The sequence below is a fragment of the Ambystoma mexicanum genome, chromosome 9, assembly GCF_040938575.1.
Source record: "Ambystoma mexicanum isolate Mex_15411 chromosome 9, UKY_AmexF1_1, whole genome shotgun sequence".
NCBI classification, from domain to species: Eukaryota; Metazoa; Chordata; class Amphibia; order Caudata; family Ambystomatidae; genus Ambystoma; species Ambystoma mexicanum.
In genome coordinates this window covers 859,044,754-859,066,538 of record NC_090931.1, presented here as the reverse complement: position 1 = coordinate 859,066,538, position 21,785 = coordinate 859,044,754, and the positions used below count along the sequence as shown (strand labels likewise).

The window sequence follows — 21,785 nt, the reverse complement described above, 5'->3', positions numbered from 1 at the left end:
TAATAATTTATTGGAAGAGGTTTTTTATTGTAAGAGGTTTTTTGAGTTCTGATCGACATTGAAGGCTCGCAAAACCTTGAAAAATACAGCCCACACATTCTGTAAAAATACCACGTTCGGGAGTGCCGGTCCATATCAACCCCCATTTCCATTCCTGACTCAACAGCGCATACGGAGCAGCTTAAAGGCCTGATTCACAGAAGCAGTTTATAATGGCGCAATCCCATAGGATAACGTTCTGTGAATCAGTGCTCCTCTTGGATCGTGGTGCTCTGCTGCTTGATAAAATGTGGCGCATTTGCAAAGCAGTCCACACTCCAGGAAGATGCCTAAAGAGCTGGTTGCTATGATGTCCAGCATGAAGGCAAGGGTGCAGCGCGTCCAGCAATTTGCACTGTGATAGTGGCGCACAGGGTGCTCACCATTATCACTGCATATTTAAAAGCAGTGTTATGTCCATTTTGGACCTGCACTACCCACCTCAGGCAGAACAGGAGGATGTGCTTTTTTAGCTGTGGCTGCTAGGTGGCGGTGTAAACGCTGCCTATACGCCAAAACTATTGCATTGCAGCAGTACAGATAGGAGGGAGCTAGGATGTGAGGAGGGATACACAGCCTGTGGGTGGTGTTCAGCTTTTTACCCACACTGTGAGAGCCCATTGCCATGCTCATCCCAGCGGACATTCCCGCCCACTAGCTGCCTCTAAACCCCCAAAACACCGCTTTCTGGGAATGCTGTGTGCTAAGTCTATCACACATTCACATAGAATGTTGAGCTCTATAGGGCCTTGTAACGGAATCTACTGCTACATATTGCTTCATCACTGCATGTAGCATTTGCTTAACGCCACTAATCCGCTTGCAACTCCAAATTCGAGATACCACTTGTGGAGAGAGCTGGACTTGTACCCTTGAGGACAACCCTCCTTGATGCCTAACACCGTCCTGGTGAACATTTATACTGACCAATCTCGGGACAAGCACCGGACACAGCTCAATTAGGAACACAATAAAGAAAATCCATTCTCAGTACCTGCCTGGAAAGAAATAACTCTAGCGCGGCTATCCAGAGAAGTCCGGCACGATTGACCACGGAAGTACTTCCGTGTAAGGGGAAGACACCTCAGGTAGCCTTTGCTACATCTTTTTCAGGATCAGACGATTTGAATGCCTTAAAACCCCAATGGATCATTAATGTTATTGTGTGGTTAGGCCAGCTAATGTGGTACTAAAACCCGCATTTGTATAAACACCACAACCTTTGCTGCCCCTGATGAATTTCTGTGGAATTGAACCCAGAAAAGATTAGGAAAGAAACATGTTGGGCTTTTTTTTAACCCTGTTTGGTTTTTATGTATGCTTTGTGAATGAACATGAATAATTGAGAATGGGAACGGTATGAATGGGATTGAAGTGGATGAGTGGTGAACTTGGTATGTCCTTTGTGAATTTGCACGACACAAGACTCTTTAATGCGTGAGCTACGATAAAACTTGCTCTCTACTGAAGGTGTTTTATACAATACTACTCGGAATCCAATATGCCTATCGAGACATCGAGTAGCAGATTAGTTTTTTAAGCACTTTTGGATTATCATTATTATTGAAAAATATGTTTGTATTAATTGTGTACTGAAGATTAAAATATGTATTTCTCTACCCGCTGAAGTAATGATTTTGTCCAATCAAAGTCTCTGAAAGATGACGATGGCATGAAGTGTCTTCCCCACTTACATAAAAAGAAACAGCTTTGGAGTCACAGGCTCTATTGTTCAAATTTAAAGGGTTAACCCCCTTTTGTTGAGGGTCCGCTTGAAACTCGATATAACCACCCTCTGCCTCCTTGTGTGGTGTTGTGGACCTGCACTACCCACCTCAGGCAGAACAGGAGGATGTGCTTTTTTGCTGTGACTGCTAGGTAGCGGTGTAAACGCTGCCTATGCACCGAAACTATTGCATTGCAGCAGTACAGATGGGAAGGAGCTGGGATGTGAGGAGGGATACACAGCCTGTGGGTGGTGTTCGGCTTTTTACTCACACGTTGACAGCCCTTTGCCATGCTCATTCCAGTGGACATTCCCGCCCACAAGCTGCCTCTAACCCCCCAAAACACCACTTTCTGGGAACGCTGTGTGCTAGGTCTATCACACATTCACATAGAATGTTGAGCTCTATAGGGCCTTGTAGTGCTCTTTCTAAGCAGTTGTCTATGAGTTCATGCCTAATTGCAGCTGTAAGCGATGTCATGGATATATAAAAAATGCCTTCACCAAGTATGCCATGAGGCTCTAGATTTACAAGCAATATGTTGTCCTTGCATCTGCTTCTTGCCAGGAAGTCCAGTTAAAAAAAAACATTGGCAAAGCCAACGGTATTAGATAGTATTGCCAGGCACTGACACCCCAAGCCCGGCTATGCAAACCATTTTCCTGCATATGCTATCTTAATATGCCATTATGGCAGTGGCTGGAAAATACCTGTCCCATGCCTACATGAAAGCCTCAACTGTTGGTTTTGCCAGTGCAGGTTCTGTCCACTTTCCTTGTAAATGGTTAATGTCACTGGTTACATTTGAGAAGCTAAGCCCCCATGTTAATTGCATAGCGCGTTCACCGCAGCTCTGTGGCACAAGGGTTGTATTAATGATGCTAAATAATGAAATCAGAATGTATTTGAATGGGTATTGCCCTGGGAAACAAAGACGTGCATTCTATTTGAATTTATAAAAATTGCCAGGAAACCAAATTGGTGCTGTTTGTCCCCCTTTTCTCAGAGGTGATTAATTTACAGGACGAGGGTGATTTACTCACTGATTGATTGTTTTGAACTGAATCAGAGAGAGAATTTATTTACAACCCACAGAGATGTTATGTTGATTTATACCGCACACCGCTACCACCCAGAGGCAGTCTCCAGGCGATGTTAATGTGCAGTTTGCAAAATGGATGCAAACAATATCTACTGAGACCATGCTGAGTGGCTCAAAGCAGATGTTTGCAAGGTCTCATTGTGTATTGTTTGGGCCAGTTGGTGATGCCTATAGGCCACACGCCACTATTTAAGACACCCCCTCTTTTAGAACCAAGGGACGTATAGAAAACCAAAAGAGCATGCCCTAAATGCGAGAAAAAAAAGAATCATTGTTTATATAATGCAAGGTGACAGAAAACAGGAAACAAACGTATTTAAACAGAAGTAATGAGCACAAATGGAATGCTTTATTGAAGGCAACTAAGGTCAATGCAGAAAGGAATGTTTTAAAACTGGAACACAGTTAAATTCAGGTTCTATAGTAGGAAAAACATGATACGGTTTAAAGCAGCTAACTACGAGATCAGATTGGAACAGTCTCCCCTACATTGCCTCGAGCAAAGTGCTGAGGCAGTAGTGAGTATATTAGCAGAATGAGTATTCCTGCAACGTGGGGGTCTCTTCTGACTCCATAGTTTTAAGTGTCTATGATGTGAATCAGTGCCGGTCTTCGCGGCTGCAGCGCCCTGGGCGGTTTAAGAAAAATGTGGCGCCCCCAGCTCCCTCCACTTTGCTGGTCAATGAGGTGGAGGTAGGTGGGTGCACATTTTCTTTTTAAATCCCTGCTCTGGCGCCTGAGCAAGGAGTTAATCACTGGAATAGGGCACTCATGCTGATGCATTAGTGCCCTATTCGAATGAAAACTGCTGCCTCGCTCCCGCGTCAGAGCGGGGAGATAATCATCTCAATCGGGTGCTGATGCATTTGCATCAGCACCATATTGTTATTAAATGCACCCCGCTGCCGCTGGTGCATTTAATAACAATATAAAAGCAGTGTTATTTCATAACAAAAGGGCACTTGCCCCGCCTTCTCCCACTATGCCATCACATGGAGCCATTGTAAGACTCTCCCGAGCTGGTGTGGCGGGGGGATAATGGCACCCTGCAGCTCTAATGGCACCCCGTGTGGTCGCCCGGCCTGCTCTGAACTAAAGCCGGTTCCGATGTGCATTATCTTAGATGCCGCAGCAGCAGCTGCAAACATAGTCTAGGTAAGCTAGGTGGGAAGGAATGAATCAAAGACATTACCCTTCTGGTGGTGATAACATGAACCTGCAGTTTTCAATCTCTGATGGTTATTTTCTTCCTTTTGGCAGGTTTGCGACGTTCGCATGGATGTACCTGCTAGCTGGAACCTTCAAGAATCTTGGCATGGCTTTCATTGTTTACGTCTGCATCAACTTATTCATTGGCATAAACACCATCATCTCAGCTACTGTTGTTGATTTCCTTGGTCAGGACACATCGCTGAATGCCACAGATGCTGCGGTAAGTGCAAGGCTTTAAGTGGGCCGGGACGGAGCCCCAGCAGTCTCCAAAAAGTACTCCTGAGCCTGGACTCGCTTGGAGCCCTTAAACAGCCTATGCGATTTCTCTTGTGCATTCGTCTTTAGTCTGCAAGTGCACTTCAGGAGATTTGCTGTAAGCAAGGAGGACGGAGTGATTGATTTACAAGCTCTGTGAAGCATTTAAGAAAATGAAACATTGACTTACGCACAAGCCTCACACCAATGAGCTGCCACTTTCCAATGGAGTATATATGCACTTCACCACACCGCAACAACACATAAGCCGCACCAACAGCACACGAGCACTGACATCGACCCGATACTCGCAACAAAGCACAGCACACAGTGTATACTGAGCTGAAGCTGCCAACAGTACAACACCCCTCTCACTATCCTATTCCTTCTTCACCTTACTAACCTATCCCGCCTTCTCATTTGCAGATCCGCCAGAGTGCCTGGGAACCAACTCCGTTGGTGACGGTGCGCGGTACAAATACCTTTAACATTTAACATATGGCTTTTGGTTTACAGACATTTTACTGGTGGGGTGAGTGCTGGGACAAACGAAATGAGCAGATAGCCCAGTGTGCATTAAATGCTTAGTCGGGTTTCATGTGTAAATCACTGACACAGACATACTTCAGATCTAAACCTCTGTGCCATTCTTTTGTTCTACATATTCTATTTCATTTTATCCTAATTTCCAAGAAACCAAATTGGTGCTATTTGTCCCCCTTTTCTCATAGGTGGTTTTAGGTACAGGACGAGGGTGATTTACTCAATGATTGAATTGTTTCAAACTGAGTTAGAGAGTGGATTTATTTACAACCACAGAAAGGTTAATGTACAATTTGCAGACTGCATGCAAACAGTATCTTCTGAGACCATGCTCGGTGACCCAATGCACATGTTTGCGAGGTCTCATTGTCCATTGTTTGGGCCAGATGGTGACCCCTGTAGGCCACACTCATTACTATTAAGCACACACACCCTTTTAGAGCTTGCCCCCTGGTTTAGCGTCTCACTTAAGGCAATGGGCAAATCAATCCCTTGCATGCTGGGTACATTTGCTTAATTCTCATGGAAGTACCTGCTAGACGGAACCTCCAAGGACCTGTTCTTGGATTTCTGAATGTACGTCTGTCTCGACTCGACTTGTTCATTACCATTAACACCATTAGCTACTGTTGTTGATATCCTTGCCCAACACACATACCTGGACACCACAACCCCTATAGTAAGTTGAGTATTGCATGCAAAGCACTGCAGTCTAAATAGTGCAACTTTTTACATTGTATTGAATCTATTCCAGAGGACTGTAACATGGCAAGTCAGACAGGTGGATATGGATGCCTCCAGACACTGAGCAGGGATTCAAACAGTCGATCATTAGAACAAATACCCTTAGCAACCAGCCCGAACAGTACCAGCCTTCAACAGCGACTTCTCACTGGAACAGTCAGCTCCCTGTAGATCACCACCACCCTCTCATGACCCACCTCTTTCTGCCAAGGAAATAAACATATATTTTACTCTTGAGGCCTTGATTACGACCCACAATCTACAATACTCCCTGTGCCCGTTGACCCGAGGATTGAGTCAGAACCTGTGTTCTGTTTGTTTTTCAGTATGAGTAAGAGGCGTTGTGTGTTCTATGTTATGTTATGCTAGTGGTTTTTATAAAGCGCACATTTGCCAAGGGCATCATGGCGCTAGGGGAACATCAGTAACAGGGGGACCTAGAACAGTAGGGTCTTTAAGAGTCGGCAAGAGGTAAGGTGGTCGGTAGTTGCCCGGATAGACAGAGGCAAAGTGTTCCACAGTTTGCCCGCTGCGACCGAAAAGGAGCACCTACCCATCCAATCCCGCCGAAAACAAGGGATGACCAGGAGCCGCGCATCCCATAATCTCAGCGGACGACCAGGTTGATAGTGCTGACATTTGTCCTGCACAAATTCAGCTCCCACTCCACAATAGGCTCGCTCGACAATACAGAGGGATTTGAAAATAATCTGCTTCTGAACTGGTAGCCAATGGCGTGAGCACAGAACCGGGGGGTAGAACTTACTTTGAGTTTGCAAGTGTTTCCAATGGTTGTCTCTCAAGAGCATCAGACCAGGATATGAGCAGCTGAGCCCTCTTGTCTTGAGCGACTTTACCCATTTGTCTTATTATGAACCCTTGTACTGATCAGCAAATACAAACAGGTGCATTATAGAAGCCACAAGATATGATATGATATGATATGGCATTTGTAACGTGCCTATACACAAATGTTTCAAGATCAACTAATGATGGGTCCACTTGGGGCCAGTGGTTTGTGAAGAGGACTGTTGTCTTCAAGCCAAAGTAGTATCTGAACATAGACACAATAAAGCCAGTCCTCTTTCTCTTGAATGGAGGTTCAAAGAAAACCTTTGAACCTCCATTCAAAGGTTTTCTTTAAATGGAGGGTCAATTCCTAATGGAGAGGTCTATGGGCTCACCTGTATTTCACGATAATGTGCCGAGGATTGGCTAGGTAAACCCTTTCATATTGCATGGCCACCGTTGAGTTTGTGGGGCTGTAGCTATCTTGAATCAAAGAAGCTGGGAATGTAGAGATGTCCCACATGGTGTAGCGAGCAGAGCGATCAGTGCCCTCTTCTTGGAATGTGCTGTCAACCCACTGCAGCAACCATGCACCTATGGGCCTATCGCAGCCCGATTCTAGTTCCTGGAGTCCTAGACGGAAGCTGCAGTCCACCGGATCCCGGAAAAGGCATGATAACACTGCTTAGAGGTCAGTAGCGGGCTCCAAGGCAGAATGAAAGATGCTTGGCTCATAAAGAGACCTTTTGTACAAGAGAAAGAAAATATATACAGGTTATACAGATTATGTCAACTTCTTAATGGACAACATTTAACTATAGCAATTTGACAGTGTACACTTTTTTTCTAAAAGTAAATGAAATGTACATCCCTACCAAAGATCACTGGCCAAGAGTGTGAATCTGCCTTGTTCTTACCCACGCCCCAACCGACCCTGCCACACTCTCCTCCCTCTAAATCTGGCGATCTCCCACTACATTAAGAGGTAAACGCAACACCTAAATACATACATACTCAGTCACCCATTCTTCCCACTCTCATCACTACCTCACACCCTGAAACCACTCTGTGCAGCCTCTAAATTCAGGTCACTTGCACTCCTGGCAATCAGTGGCACCACTAAGGAAAGAGCTCGGGTGACATATGTCACCCCTTCTGGGGCCCATTTCCAACCCCTGAGAGCCCGCTCCACCTGCAAGGTAGTAGAACGGTATTGAGCAACATGTTGTATCTTGCCTGCCTGTGTGCATGGAACGTTGGGTGAGTGACGGTTGTGTGTTATGCTCTGGAGTCTTTATGTGAATATTCTGTCTCTGTGTTCATGCTACAGTTGGGACAGTTGGTCTGAGCTTACCTGGGTGATGGATGCCCAGTGCTCTGCTGCCACTTGTCTTCCTACCTTTTGTACCTTAGTGTCACCTTAAAAAAGCCCTTATCTTCAGAAGATGCCTCCTGCACTCCTTGGCCTCCTTTCATATTACACAGTGCCCCATGAGGAGTCCAAAAAACGAAAATAATTACTCTTGATTATTAAACTGCATCTGCCTAATTCTGGTCTTTTTTGAATAGATAGGGGAGAACTGTTCTTTCCGTTTATGCATCCAAATCTCTGATAATAAAATAGATTGTTGTTAAGCTTGGCTGCAAACTCAGCTAGTTGCCCTTCCTCACCAGTCTATTTTACTGAAATATCATCTATGTATCGTCTCCATATTAATACATATCTTTTCTAATCGTGAGCTGCTTGGTGCCAGGGCATGTATTATTTCATGCTGGCCCATTAAAAGATTAGCTAGCATGGGGGCATATCTAGCCCCCATTGCTACTCAAATTTGGTAACTGGTATTGTTACCCTTAAAATTAAAATATTGTAAGTCAAAGTAAATAGAAGCATTTCTTGAAGCATTTCATAGTATAAATAATGTTAAACTGATGTGTCAGCTAACAAGAATTTAATCGAGGTATACAGGGCTCTCACATCATCTGCTAATAGCAAGTAATTGCTAGTCCATTCTGTCATCTCCAGCTTGTGTAGGAAAGCCATAAAGTTTCTGGTGTATTACTCTAGCTTACATGTATAATCCTTCAATTGTGTGTCAAAATATTTAGGTATTTCTTCTGTAATCCACCAAATACCACTCTTGACTGGTCTCATGTCTGGAATATTTTCAAAGTTTTTGATAATATTGGGTCGGAAGTATGTCGTTGGCATTTTGGCTTCCATGCTTCTAAGAAAGTCTCTTTTGTAATGGGCCACCAGAAGACTCTAGCGCAAGCGTAACTGGCAGGCCAGGAAATACTGCACCCAATAACGGAAATAGTCCAAATAAATGGCAATGTCTGTTTTTATTAACAATCCATATAAAGCAGGGACAGCAATAAGCACACAAGTCCCAAGAACTCTGACATTATACCACAATCTGAGTTGCAAAAACCTATGGGGTTGAGGGATTGGTTAGGGGAATTGTCTACATATATTTCATTTATGGGTTAGTTGTTTCTTTGGCTATAGCTACCTGATGGCCCCACCTTGGACCACCCCTTAATTTGATAAAGGTAAGAAAGACATCATTTTAGCAACAGGTGATTAGCCAATGCAACAGTTACAGGGTGGCATCACATTGAGTGATGTGATTGGTTGCCATTGATGTTACCAACCTTGAACACTTGGCATGTCATCAGCATATGAGCAGAAATAGTGGTTCGGGGAGTGACAATAAGGAACTGCTTCTCCCAATTAAATAAATATGAAACCATCCCTTGTTTCCTAGGCCACAGGCCAGGGCATCTAGCTTTATACTTGGCCTTGTCTGGCCTCTTTTGTTCTGGAAATATATGGGGAGTGGAGGAGGTGCCCGTCTGTGTCTGCAGTTAACAAATAGGCACTGTCTTTAAATTAAAGGTCATGTGTGAGGAGACCAGGTTTGGAACTATTGTACCTGACTTTTACTGTGATTTTAGCTTATATTACTACGAGTGTTGCTGCCCCTTCTGGCTCCTGGAGAATTGACTGATCCATTCCTCATGTACTTTTGACCTTTCAATTAATGGGCACCTGGCTTTGAAAGGTTGTTTGTTCTCTACTTAATCTAAGAAAAATATGTCTTATGCTTGGGAATTATCTTCTGTTCTCTTTGAAGCCATGTAGACCTCCCTTCTTTCGCAGTAACTTTGAAAGGCGCCAAACAGGCCCTGTCTGGCCTGATGGATCTGTATTTCAGCTAATTCAGCAAGTCGAGTCTCCCTGTAGCTCTGAGGCTTCTTTGAGGCTTCCCATTAACTCTAGCACAGTTCCGCTGTCCATTTTATTCAAGATGGCCACTCATTACCATTGCGTTCCTATGCTTAACAAGCTATATATCTATATCGTTCGTATTGTGTTTCAGCCTATAGATTGATTATGTTATGTTCTTCATTTCTATATGGTGCAGGTAATATTCTTCATGTCTAAATGCACATTTGACCTAGTTTCTGTGTTTCTTCATCGTGAGTGCATATCTGCTTCATGTCTATTGTACTCTCGTGTGTCAGTTCGGCAGTGAGGACACTTGCTCTTGTCATCTTCAATTACATCATGTTCATTTCTTCTTGTATTGTTCCAGGATAAGGTCAGTATGGTTGCCTCAGTGCATAGCATTGTTCATCTTTACGGTATAGAGGCAGGGGAGGGGCCACCGCTATGAATGATGTATTCATCTATCTCTCAACACTTTCACCATCATTTAATACACCTAATGTGTGCCATTTCAGGATAAGTGGCTGTGCCACTTTCTTGACCAAAGCTAGAAATCACGTGACTTCACGAACGAAGAGCATTCATGAAGGCTGGCCTGTTTAATATATTGTCCATTTCTTAATATTATTCTGCCATTCTTTAATCTTCAATTTGAAGTGAAATTTAAAGTTATTTTTCTGTATTTCATGTAAAAAGAAAAATTGTATCTACCAATTAAAATCAATGCATTTGTGTACAATTTGTGGATAACCAGCACTGCTTGTTTTCCCCTCTGACAGAATCTAAGGAATATCTCCTTCGCTCTTGAAAGCGTCTTCAAGATCTTCCCCCAGTTCTGCTTCGGCTACGGGCTGATTGAGCTCTCCAAACAGCAGGTGATCGCCGACTCCTACTCTGCCTACGGCTACAACTACCCCATCAGCGTCTTCGATATGGACATCCTGGGCTGGATGTTCGTCTCCCTGGCTGGCCAAGGAGTGTTCTTCTTTGGTCTACGATTGCTGTCCCTCAACAGTGTCTTCCAGAACATCAAGTAGGATATCAACTGCTTGCATTGCAGGGATGGGGGTAGACGTTGCTCAGGGCGCAGGGTTGCCTCTAAGAGTTTACCATGTGAAAATGTGGAATTGAACATGCAGAATAGTGATAATCTTGAATGGAAAATGTAATGTAAAATGGTATACTATGTTTATATTGCACATGTAATGGTACAATATCAAACGTAACAATGCACACTTACTTTAACCGAAGATGCTCCGGCACTGAGTTCAAGATAGGCAGAAACAGCCCCTTTTCCCAATTTCCTTTCCTCTCCACTACACCCACCAAAACACTCACTTCCCATGGCCTTACAAACCAGTTTCCAAAAACCCACAGCCGATCCGCTACACTGTTATCGTGCCAAATTCAAACCTGATAAAAATGTAATGTGCAAAACTGAACAAGTTACTTTCTGATTCTATGTTTCCTTTCCCAAAGTATTCATTCAGCTTTATCTACTTTCAATATTTGTCATCCAGTGTTTTCACCGGTCAACATGCTGAGCCACCAGTGTCAGCACTTTAGTAACATAGTGGTGAAATAATATTTTATGTTTATGTCGATATAAATCAATATAATACAATATAATACGATTATCTGGCCATAACCAGATTTATGAGGCATGGATTGAGCCTGGCAAAATGTTGTACGAAATTGGCAACATTTAACTTGTAAACTGGGAACGTTCTACTGCATTTCCTTCACCCTCGTTATTTAATTAGCAATTATTTTGAGATATTATTTTTTTAATACTCTTTGCAATGGTTTTGTTTTCCTCACATGTTTAAACTTATTTACTCCACTGTTACCTACCCGTCCTGCCTTATTCCACCTTTTTTCTGTAGTTTGTAAAGTGTTTTCCTTCTTTTAAGCTTTGGCTCAAAGGTGTCACCTTAGTGTTACATTGTGGGGCACAAGTCATAATTTTGCATAGAGGTAGATGTGTGTATGAATAACATCTGTGTTATTCACTCCTTTGGCCTGTTAGCTGCATTGCTATTCGCTGAAAGGTGAACATTCTGCGTGTGTGCCTTTTTGCAAGTGGTTGACACTGCTGTCAATTTGACAGAATGAGTCCCAAATGTCCAACCATGACTTCTGTGTTTTTTTTGCTATATTTTTTTTATTTTAAGGGTTTGCCTATTTTAGGTGAAGCACTTTGACTATTGTTATTGTGCTTTAGCACCTTGAAGCGTCTCTTGTGCTAAATGGGATTACCAATAAAGATCTCTGACCAAATAGCCAGACAGTCTCAACGAATATGGCAAAGTAATACTTTATTCTCAATTTAATAAAGCAGTGCAAACTGGCAGACATCAGACTGATGGTTGCACACTCAAACACAAACTTGATTACGCAGAGGTTTTATACCCCAATATACGTTATCTATAACATCATCCTACATGGAAAACTATAAAACCTATTGACGAGAGGGAATGGTTAGAGGAACATATCTATAGAATACATATGGGTTAGTTCTTCATTGGCACCCAGAGCAGACCCCAGGAAAGCAGAGGGGCTAAATAAAGTTGAGAGGCCTGACAGAGTTTTCCAGGACCCTCGGCTGACAGAGCCGAGGGTCCTGGGAAGCGTGCAAGTCTGACAAAGCTTTTGGACCTTAGACAGCTGGGAAGTCTGAGAGGCTGGACCGCCTGATACACCTTAAAAACATGGGGATGTGGGACAGTGAGCCAGGCAGTACATCTCTGGACAGCGGGCTGGGCACTATATCAGTGAATAGTGGGCTGGGCACTATACTGCTCAACAGTGAGCTGGGCACTATATCCATGGCTGGCAAACTGGGCACCCTATCCTTTGGAACAGAAAGCAATGAGTCAGGCAATATTAGCCTGAGTGTATTACAAAAAGTGAACGAGCACTATATCCCTGGGTATCAGGTAATATAATCGCGGCAAAAATGACGCCGGTAAAAAGAATCGCGGCAAAAATGCTGTGCTTTGACCCGTTAAAGGTATACCCCACTAAGGCATTTAAGGGGAGCGGGGACTGCGGGGCAAACCCACCCCCATTAAATGGCATAATGGGTCCAGGTGTTACCGGGGTGTCCCCCGCCTCATTTACATGATTGTGGCAGCAAAACCACTGCAATTTTGCCGCGATATTTTGTATACATGACCATTTCTGCCGCGATTTTAAGACATGGAGCCTATCGCTGTGGGTGTGATTGTAGCTGGAGAGTTGAGATGTGCACTATAGCTCTGATAGTGTGATTAGGATAAAGAAGTGAGTTGGGCGCTATAACAGTAAAACTGTGCAAGAGAAAAAGACATGCAATGGTCAATATTTTCCAGAGACTGCATGTCAACTAGTATGCTTATTAGGAAATTAGCCTTGACACCTTAGAGGTCACCCCATGCTTCCATTCAGGACACCCTTTTTAGTTGCAGTTAAGCTCTCAGCCCCCACAGGCCTTATACTAACCCTGGCAAGAGTTGCAACTCATACTTGTGTGTCCACTGTGTTGTAGGTCCACCCCTGTGTGGACTGGCAGCATTCCACATGAAGAAGTTATTTAGTGATACTTTTGATTTTAATGCACTTGCCCGTAAAACAACAACAGCCTAAGCACCTCTCTCCCCTGCAGGCGCTTTGTGAAAGGCGCATTTATCTTAGGAATCCAGCCTGTGGCAAGCAACCTTGGGGAAGACCAGGATGTGCAGGCCGAGAGGACGCGGGTGGAATCCAGCAGGGCTGACACAGACCTTCTGCAGCTCCATGGCCTCACCAAGATCTACCACCAACTCCGCAGGAACGTGGTGGCGGTGAACGACATGACCGTTGGCATACGGCCAGGAGAGGTGAGACGTGCCTTTGCACCCTGCCTGTGTCTTTTGAGGCGCTACTACGCCAAGCAATTGAGCTATTTCGTGGGACTAGAAGACCTGTGTTTCTTGTGTCACTTCCTTACTTGATGAAACTGTGTGATTTCTGGAAAGATCCATTTCCTTTTTGTGTTTCTCTTTTTGACAAACATTTGGAGCACAAAGAAGCAGGCTCACTACCTGTACTATGCGCAATATGTAAAACAACCCCTTTACATAACATGGCGAAAAGAACAGCAAAGTCAGAAAGGTTGTGGTGGGACAGATCTTCATACCCCTCAGAGGAAAATAAAGTCACAGGTTTCAACATGTTTTCCGATGCTGCCAATATGCTTGGTGAGTTGGCGAAAAGCACGGTCAGACCACTAATGAATGCATAGCTCCATGTAAGACCCAGCAAATAAAACGCTGAGGACGAGCACAGAAGAGCCGCATCTTCTTCATGGGGTCTCGCTGCATAGGTGTTTCTTGGTTTCACGCAGAATACCATGCTTGAATACAATTCAGCACAACAGCCAAACATGCCAAGCACTGCCAGCAAGCTCACCACTCCATGACAAACAACAATTGGGCCTCCTAACGGGTCCGGCAGTAACCTTGCCGTTGATATCTGTGGGTTGATGCCAGACCCGTAAAGAATTACCAGCACCTGACTTCCCCAGTAACATCGGGGTACTACAACCCTGGTGCCAGTAATTCTGTTAATCCCCATTCCCATAGAGTACTCTATGGGAGTGGGGACCACGGAAGCACCGGCACCGTTGATAACAGTGGCGGTGCTTCAGTGACTGCTTCCCTACCATGGCAGCTGTGCCCGGCAGGGTCAACCCTAATGGGCAAATCGGCTCCGGCAGGCAAACCCCTAGTGTGCCACTCTGGAAACAACGGTGCCGGTATGCTTTGTATTCGGAATAATACACCTAAAATAGCAAACGCATAAAAACGTATAGCACAATCGGCATAGACACCAAGCACTGATTACCAACCCACACCATGGCCAAAAACAATAATCTGGGATTAATGCCCTCGATATAGCAACCATGTAATACTATTCAGCACAATATCCATAACCATCAGGCACTGCATACATGACCAATAACATCCTGTTTGGAAAGATATCCTCAAAAAAGGACATGTGTAATACATTCAGCACAAAAGCCAGGCACAAAAAAGAGGAAATCGGAGAGAAAAAACCCGTTATTAAACAGAGTTATGGCTACCTCCGATAAAAAGGGGATGTCTGCATACATTGGACATGCCAATCATAAGCTACAGACGTATTCCAAAAATACAGTCTCCGTCACACTACAAATACAATTGTAATTCTCAATGCAACACTCATTTACAAAACTTTCTGTAAATATTACTTTGTTCACATCCAAGATATAGTTAGAGTGAGACTTGTGAAGTAGAGGTGAAATGTGAGTTAAAGTATATTCCTCTGGGGCCATGGAACATCGCAGCGTAATCCTGCCCCGCCCACCCCCACCCCACATTGGCTCCTCCTTCAAACACCCTTGAACTCAAGCACAACCTGCAAGCCCTTCCATTCCCATTCCCGACTCTATGGTGGTCGTCCACGCGTGACGCGTAGTAGAAAAATCCGGTGACAATTAATCTTTTATAATGCACTTAACGCTTAATACTGGGGACCAGTCTCTAAGCATGGGACCCGGATTCGAACCTATGTTGCTGTGTGCTGCCTTGCTTCCAAGACAAGGGCATTGCCCCAGGGCTATCCTCTTGGCCCGTTAGCACTGACATTGAAGAAGAAGCCAACACTTCTTCATGCCGTTGGCCAAAATCAGGCACTCTCTATCGGTTTCCCACATCCGAAGTACCGGAGACACACACACACCTAAGGAAAGAAAAAAATGGATTTTCAGGAAGTGCCAAACTATCCAAGAGCACCTAGGCCACGTGCAACAATGAAATAACAGCCAATTGTGCAAGACATGAAACTCACTTGATCTGGTGTAAATGCTTCATAGACAAACCACTTCAGAAAGATCTACTTTAGTACGCATTAGAAGGTGCCAGGAGCATCTCAGATTGAACCGAAAACATGAGACCGTTGTTGGTACCTCATCACTTATAAAGGTTGGCGCTGCTGAAAGAGAGCATTTCACTGACCTCAATATCAGATACCCAAGGAATGATTGTGCATGCTCCTATTACTTCGACACCCCTCCACAGCAGTAAGTGGGAAGAGTCTGGATCTGTTGCCATCTTGAGTCACTGGCTATGGCATCGTGGGTTAGATGCTGGTACAGTGACATGTATTTGCCACACTGCAAGTGTAATGCAGCTCCTTACTGATCTGCGCTTAAAAAGTGGCAAATGGCCGCATGGCTGCAAGAGGTGCCAGAAGGGTGCGTGTACGGTTGGTGGGCAGGTGTGGGTGGGTAGGGAGTGTTAAGGGATGGGGCGCTGAAGCGACATCCACAAGGCGAAGAGGAAAAGGAGCAGCCGCATCAGGCAAATGAGGTAAGTGACAAAGTGACCATGGGTTTGAGGAGGTCAAGGAGGATGACCTCCCACTCATGGGAGTTGGAGGCAGGAGGTGGAGGTTGAAAGGGAACCCTCTTTCGAGGAGGCAGGTCAGGGTGGGGCCAGGCATCGAGGGAAGTGCTCTAATGTATTTTCTGCATGGGAAGGACCAACCCAGTAAATTCAATTGGAGTAAAGACGTGGAACTGCTGGGACTTCCTGAGCTGAAACTCCGGGGCCTACACATTTGCTGGCATTGATGAATGCCGCCATTCAGTAGACAACGGAGAATCAACTTTTTGTATTACTTATAAACCATATTATATGATTGTATTAGATTACGCAAGATCCACAACACCGGAAGAGATATGTCTCTTTCCGCAGAGGGTAGACTAGCACCAAATCAACTCCAAATGGCCTGCGTGATGGCTAGTTTCCAACTCATGCTGATTGTCCCCTTTTATGATGGTATTACTCAAAGTGACCTTTTACAATTGACCTTTTGCACAATGGATCTAATTATAGTGGTCCTAATTGACCTTCTGCACAATTGACCTATATATTATTTTAGTTATTTTATATATGTATTGGGTTGGTTTTGGATTATAAATAATATAAGGGGATTGGTTGGGGGGTTGCAGGGATTTTTGGATTGGGTGGGGTTGTGGGGGGTTTCCCCCTGCATATATGTCCTAATTGACCTTCTAAATTAGGTCAATTCTCCCAAGGTCAATTCTCCCAAGGTCAATTGTGAAAAGGTCAATTAGTATACAACCTTTGTGATACAACCCTGTGACCTGCTTTGATCCACCACGATGCAAAGGACAAAAAACGAATCGCATGCTGACTGTGGGCCCATTCATGGTAAATAGAATTCCTCTTTGTGAAAATAATGTTTTTCATGCTGTGATATGGAATGGCAAAATGAGCCCTTCACCTTGAAAGTGTGTGATAGTGTTGGATGTCCTCGCATCACTAAGTGCATTTCAATTACTTGACAACAAGATAGTTAACATCACCTGCGCCTTTATTCGTTGGGCCACTAGGTTCTTCCAGGGGGCCCTTAATGAAACAGGACTTCAAACTTGCCTTCCGCAGCTGCTTACGCCTCATTTTTCCCCTGCAGTGTTTTGGTTTGTTGGGCGTGAACGGAGCTGGCAAGACAACCACGTTTAAGATGCTCACCGGAGATATCCTTCCTTCCAGAGGAAAAATACAAATCCGGGATAAATCAGGGTATGTTTTATTCCTTCATTTCTAATTAGGAATGGCGGAGGGTTGGATTAGGAAGGAATTTGTCATTGACAACTTGCTGCCCCTTCCTTAGGGGGGCGTTTTATCCCACTGCTATCGGGGGCTCTGCACCCCCCCTCACCAGCTGCCCGCCACACCACAATTCGAAACGTTGAAGTCAACCAAGAAACTAGCGAGTTAGTTAAAAATAGCATAATGTGGCCACTGTAACTGATGTAAGGGCTAACTGTGTAACCAAATTAGAAATGCAGTGAAATTGACTAGGCCCAGGTAAGTGCACTGGAAGGCTGTGCAAAGTGACAGCTGACATGCTACGAAACCCAAAAGCAAACATATTGATGTATATTGCTGGGTGGAGTGCTATGAGCCAAAAAGGTGTTCCTAAGCATATTTAGGGACTAATGCCTTCGAGTGCCATTTGGGACCCTTCTCCGTCACTCCAAATCCACAGCCTCCATGTTTTCCACAAGATCTGTTCACATTGTGTTACCACGACCCCTTTGGCGCATCCCCTGTCTTGCATTGCAAGTGCCCGAGTGTTCATTGATTGGGAAGTGTCTGCCATGTAAGGTCCTCACTGCCCCCTCCTAAGTCTGCTCTTAAGCCCCAAACCCAGGAGGTTTGGGTGATATTGCTTAAAAGTGCTAAGTGAGCTCGTCCTTTTTGCATAGGAATGCATAATTGCTTAGCAGTTCAGGGGGTTTAACTCATTATCAGGCAGATGGCATGTGCCACTTGGAACTATGAGGTGGTTTTAGTTACAGGTGAATTGCGCAAGTGCTGCGCCCTGGAACGCGATCTGCAAATGCGGCATTTCACACGAGCTCGCTCTGGTCCCAGAGTGCCCACGAGCCCTCAGTTCTTAATGTTCTGCGCATCCTTTGGCTATGCCACCCCGCTGTGCACAAACAGTATGAAGAATTCTAAATTCACGAACGAACTTGTAAAGTGCAGCTCCGAGAACTAACCGATCATCAGTCCTGTGTGTTGTACCCCTGATTAACGTTCACCCCCAAATGTTTCATTTTTGAATTGTCATTCAGAGCAGCAGCAAAATGCGGGGACGGGGTGCCCCACAGCACGCCATTAACCCCAAAAGCCACCTGCCACTCATCAAAACATTTTCGCGTGTCGCAAGCTTACTATCGGTACAGTTTTAAGAACATTATTTATCCTATGTTCCTTGCGATTAATATTCTGCCCTGAAAAATGCATGTGGTGAAAATTCTGCAATGACGTCACTGGATTCTGAATCCCCAGAATGGCATTCTTAAATGCAGAATGAAGTGCATAGGGGTTCCTAAAAGTTGAGTTTTGGGTTTAGGGGATAGAGGGGTTTTGTCTCAGTGCCTTTCATCCCAAGGAATGTCACGGGGAAAATTGCGTCACAAGCCGTGCATTGGTATGGTATGATAGGTTATTTATAATGTGCTTAATACCCAGGGGTTTCTAAGCGCGGACACGGTGATCGAACCTGTGTTGCTACGTGTGCTTCCAAGGTGAGCACGTTGCCGCTGAGCTATCCTCCCGAGACAAGCTATCCTCCCATGGCATTAGTTGTGGAGTCGGTTTGAATGTGCATGTGTGTTCATGTTGGACCTCTCTGAGTGCCTGCGCCTATGGGTAGGGCTGCTGCTTCGATGTACACTAAGGTGTTCTTGGTTTGTGATACAGAAACCTGGTGACTGCCCTTGACTGTGACAAGGATTGGTCGTCCTATTCGGATTGGTCGTCCTTTGGATACTGTCCGCAGGAGGACGCCTTGGACGATCTGCTCACCGGGGAAGAGCACATGTATTACTACGCCAGGATCCACGGCATCCCGGAGAAGCGGATCAAAGTGGTGAGCATGCCCAGGTGATGGAGGAGGGGATTGCTGAGGGCATGTTTTCCCCAACCCTGCACATGTGTCTACAAAAAGAGGGCCCTGTTTATGAAGGCAACTCCTTCAGTTGAACAGATGTTACATTTATCATTCTAACTATAAATCCACCTGTAAAGCACCTTACCTATCCAGAATAGACGCATCACAGATACACGTCACAAAAGACATCACCAATGACATTGCTGATTAAATAACCTATGACACCAGCAATGACATGTGCAGGGCACCCAGGACCATTCAGACAAACCAAGTGTAGCCCCTATCAACCATATCATTTGACTCCGAAGTTCTTTCCAATGTTTGTTTGTTTGTTTATTTTATTTATATAGCGTGCCTGACCCAGGGGTATCTGGGCACTTAAGGTGAAGATAATGGTTACATGATACAGTTTATACAGACAAAGTGCAGATAATACATTCAAATAACAAAGGCTAGGCAAGGGTAAGTGGGGAGCATAGAATGCTATGTGATAAGTAACAGGGAGAAAGATATATACATAAGGGAATGGGAGTGCAGAGTGATGTCAATGTAAGGAAAGTAGTGTTCGTTTTTGGTAAATAACCAAGTGATGACGTGACTTCTGAATTTTTCAAAGGTTTGAATAGATTTGATGTCCTTTGGAAGTGTGTTCCATAATTGGGCGGCTAGAACCGGGAAGCTGGTTCCACCTGCGCTTTTTAGGTTGTATCTGGGCACCACCAGGCAAGATGTGTTAGTAGATCTTGTGATTCTAAGTGTTCCAAATGTAGTCATAAAAAGACCACTTCAATGACAGCCTTGATGGCTCACCAATGGCACGTGCAGCGTACACAGAACCACTCACAAATGGCAATAGCAAGCATGGGCCACATCATTTGACTCCGCAATTCTTCTCAATGTTTAAAATGTGGTCAAGGGCCAGCCCAATGACATCACTGATGACAGCACACTAGCCCTCCTGAATGACATTTTCAGGGTACAACTAACCCCTCATGTATACACACCTCATCTTTTGACGCCACATTTCTTCCAAATGTTTAAAATGTACGTCAGGAATGGCCACACCTCTGACATCACTGATGACATGTGCGGGGTGCATATAATCTCTCAGATATTGGAAACGGGGGCCATATCATTCGACCCCACAGTTCTTCCCAATGTTTACAAAGTACACAGGAAATGACCCTTGACTGGTCCCGGAACATATCACTGACATAGAGGTTTAGTCATTGTAGGCGAGAATTGGGAGGTTCACCGTGTAATGTACTGCAGCCAATCAGGAGGCTTGGGGGCCAGGGAGGAGTATTTGGAACCTCTCTTATTTGTGGTCAGTGATGTTATTGTGTATCCAAATCTGCGCTGCTCTGGCCCACTTCCCCATCAGATCGAAAAGGAGGTCCGGAAAAAGCCAACTGATTGGTTACCGTAACATGTGTCTGGGAGGGGTAGGGAGATTCTGACCTATCAGTGGCGCCTCTTTTGGCTGAAGATGGTATGGCGAGTGTATGTGGGTGTGTGTTCTTAGCCAATATAACATTGCACTTGTTCTGCTTCATGGCTGTGTTGTCTTTTTCGGTGGAGAATGAGCGAGGCGCTGCTTCCATTCAGGTGCCTCTTAGTTCTCAGCAATAAGCACATTTCAGCAGCACTGCTACACGTGATATTTGATATGATATGAAATATGATATGATGATATGATATGGCATTTATAACAGGCCTATACACAAGTGTTTCAAGGCGCGACGAGGCAAGGGAGGGGGAACAGAGGGAAGACAGACAGCGATCCTACTAGGCCAGGTGTCAGTCAGATCGCGCAAGTGCATGGGAAGGGGGAGAAGTGCGAGGGGGGCGAGGGGGACAAGGCAGTGTAGTACATGGGAAAGAAAATAAATAATAATAAGTAAAAGTACGGCCAGCAGGTGGCAAGTGCATGGGTAAGTGCCGACATCAGGTGTCATGCGCGGGTGGTGGGACTGTGGGGATACAGAAAAACAGTCCCCAAGTGCGGGAGCAGCCAGTAAGGCAGTGCAGGAGTGTGACTGGGGGGGAGGGGACCTGGGCCTGAGATCAGAGGGTGGCCAGGTAACTAGTGCAGTTTCAGAGTCAGCCAGGAAGTCAGCAAGGGAGAGGAGGAGTTACTCTAGTTACATAGCATGCAGCAAGTACTAAACTGTGTGTGGCTGCCTAAAGATAGGTGTTCTGATTAGCAAGCCCAATGGGCTGCCTCTTGCCAACTTTGGAAGCAGTCATCCTGCTCGGATCAAAACCTGCAACCCGCAGGTTAGACACATCTCATCTTCAGGTGCTCGAACCACTGTGCTACCATATGCTTTTATTTATTTGGCAGTTTCGCAGAGTATTGGCGTCGCTATGGAGCATCTTCTGCGCGCTTTCTTTTCCAGCTAGGCAAAGAAGTATATAAGTCACCATGTATTTGGTTAAAGAGTAATGCAGACTGCGTGAAGGGGCGCGCTTTTAAAACTTACTAGTTAAGATGGTACGTCTTCTCTGCGAGGCACAACGTTGATTGCCAGGCTTTTTTTCGCAGAGTTTTTTTTTTTTGTCGAAAGGTTTCGGCTGCAAAAACGCATCGAAAAATATGTAATAGGGAAGGAGGGTTTGGGGGGAACCCCCCAAATAAAAAATA

General features: G+C 44.8%; 1 protein-coding gene across 2 annotated transcripts in view; it reads left to right on the top strand.

Annotated features, from left to right (window-relative positions):
• Positions 1-21,785, top strand: part of ABCA12 (ATP binding cassette subfamily A member 12) — a 700,854-nt gene that overhangs the window by 603,194 nt on the left and 75,875 nt on the right. Inside the window, exons 47-51 of one of the 2 annotated variants that reach the window (XM_069615933.1) lie at positions 4,129-4,300; positions 10,426-10,679; positions 13,293-13,506; positions 17,147-17,256; positions 18,949-19,117. In XM_069615933.1, the coding sequence (XP_069472034.1) occupies positions 4,129-4,300; positions 10,426-10,679; positions 13,293-13,506; positions 17,147-17,256; positions 18,949-19,117 (919 nt within the window). Of the gene's footprint in view, positions 1-4,128; positions 4,301-10,425; positions 10,680-13,292; positions 13,507-17,146; positions 17,257-18,948; positions 19,132-21,785 lie in introns of both variants that reach the window. The other variant, XM_069615934.1, reaches the window with a different exon arrangement.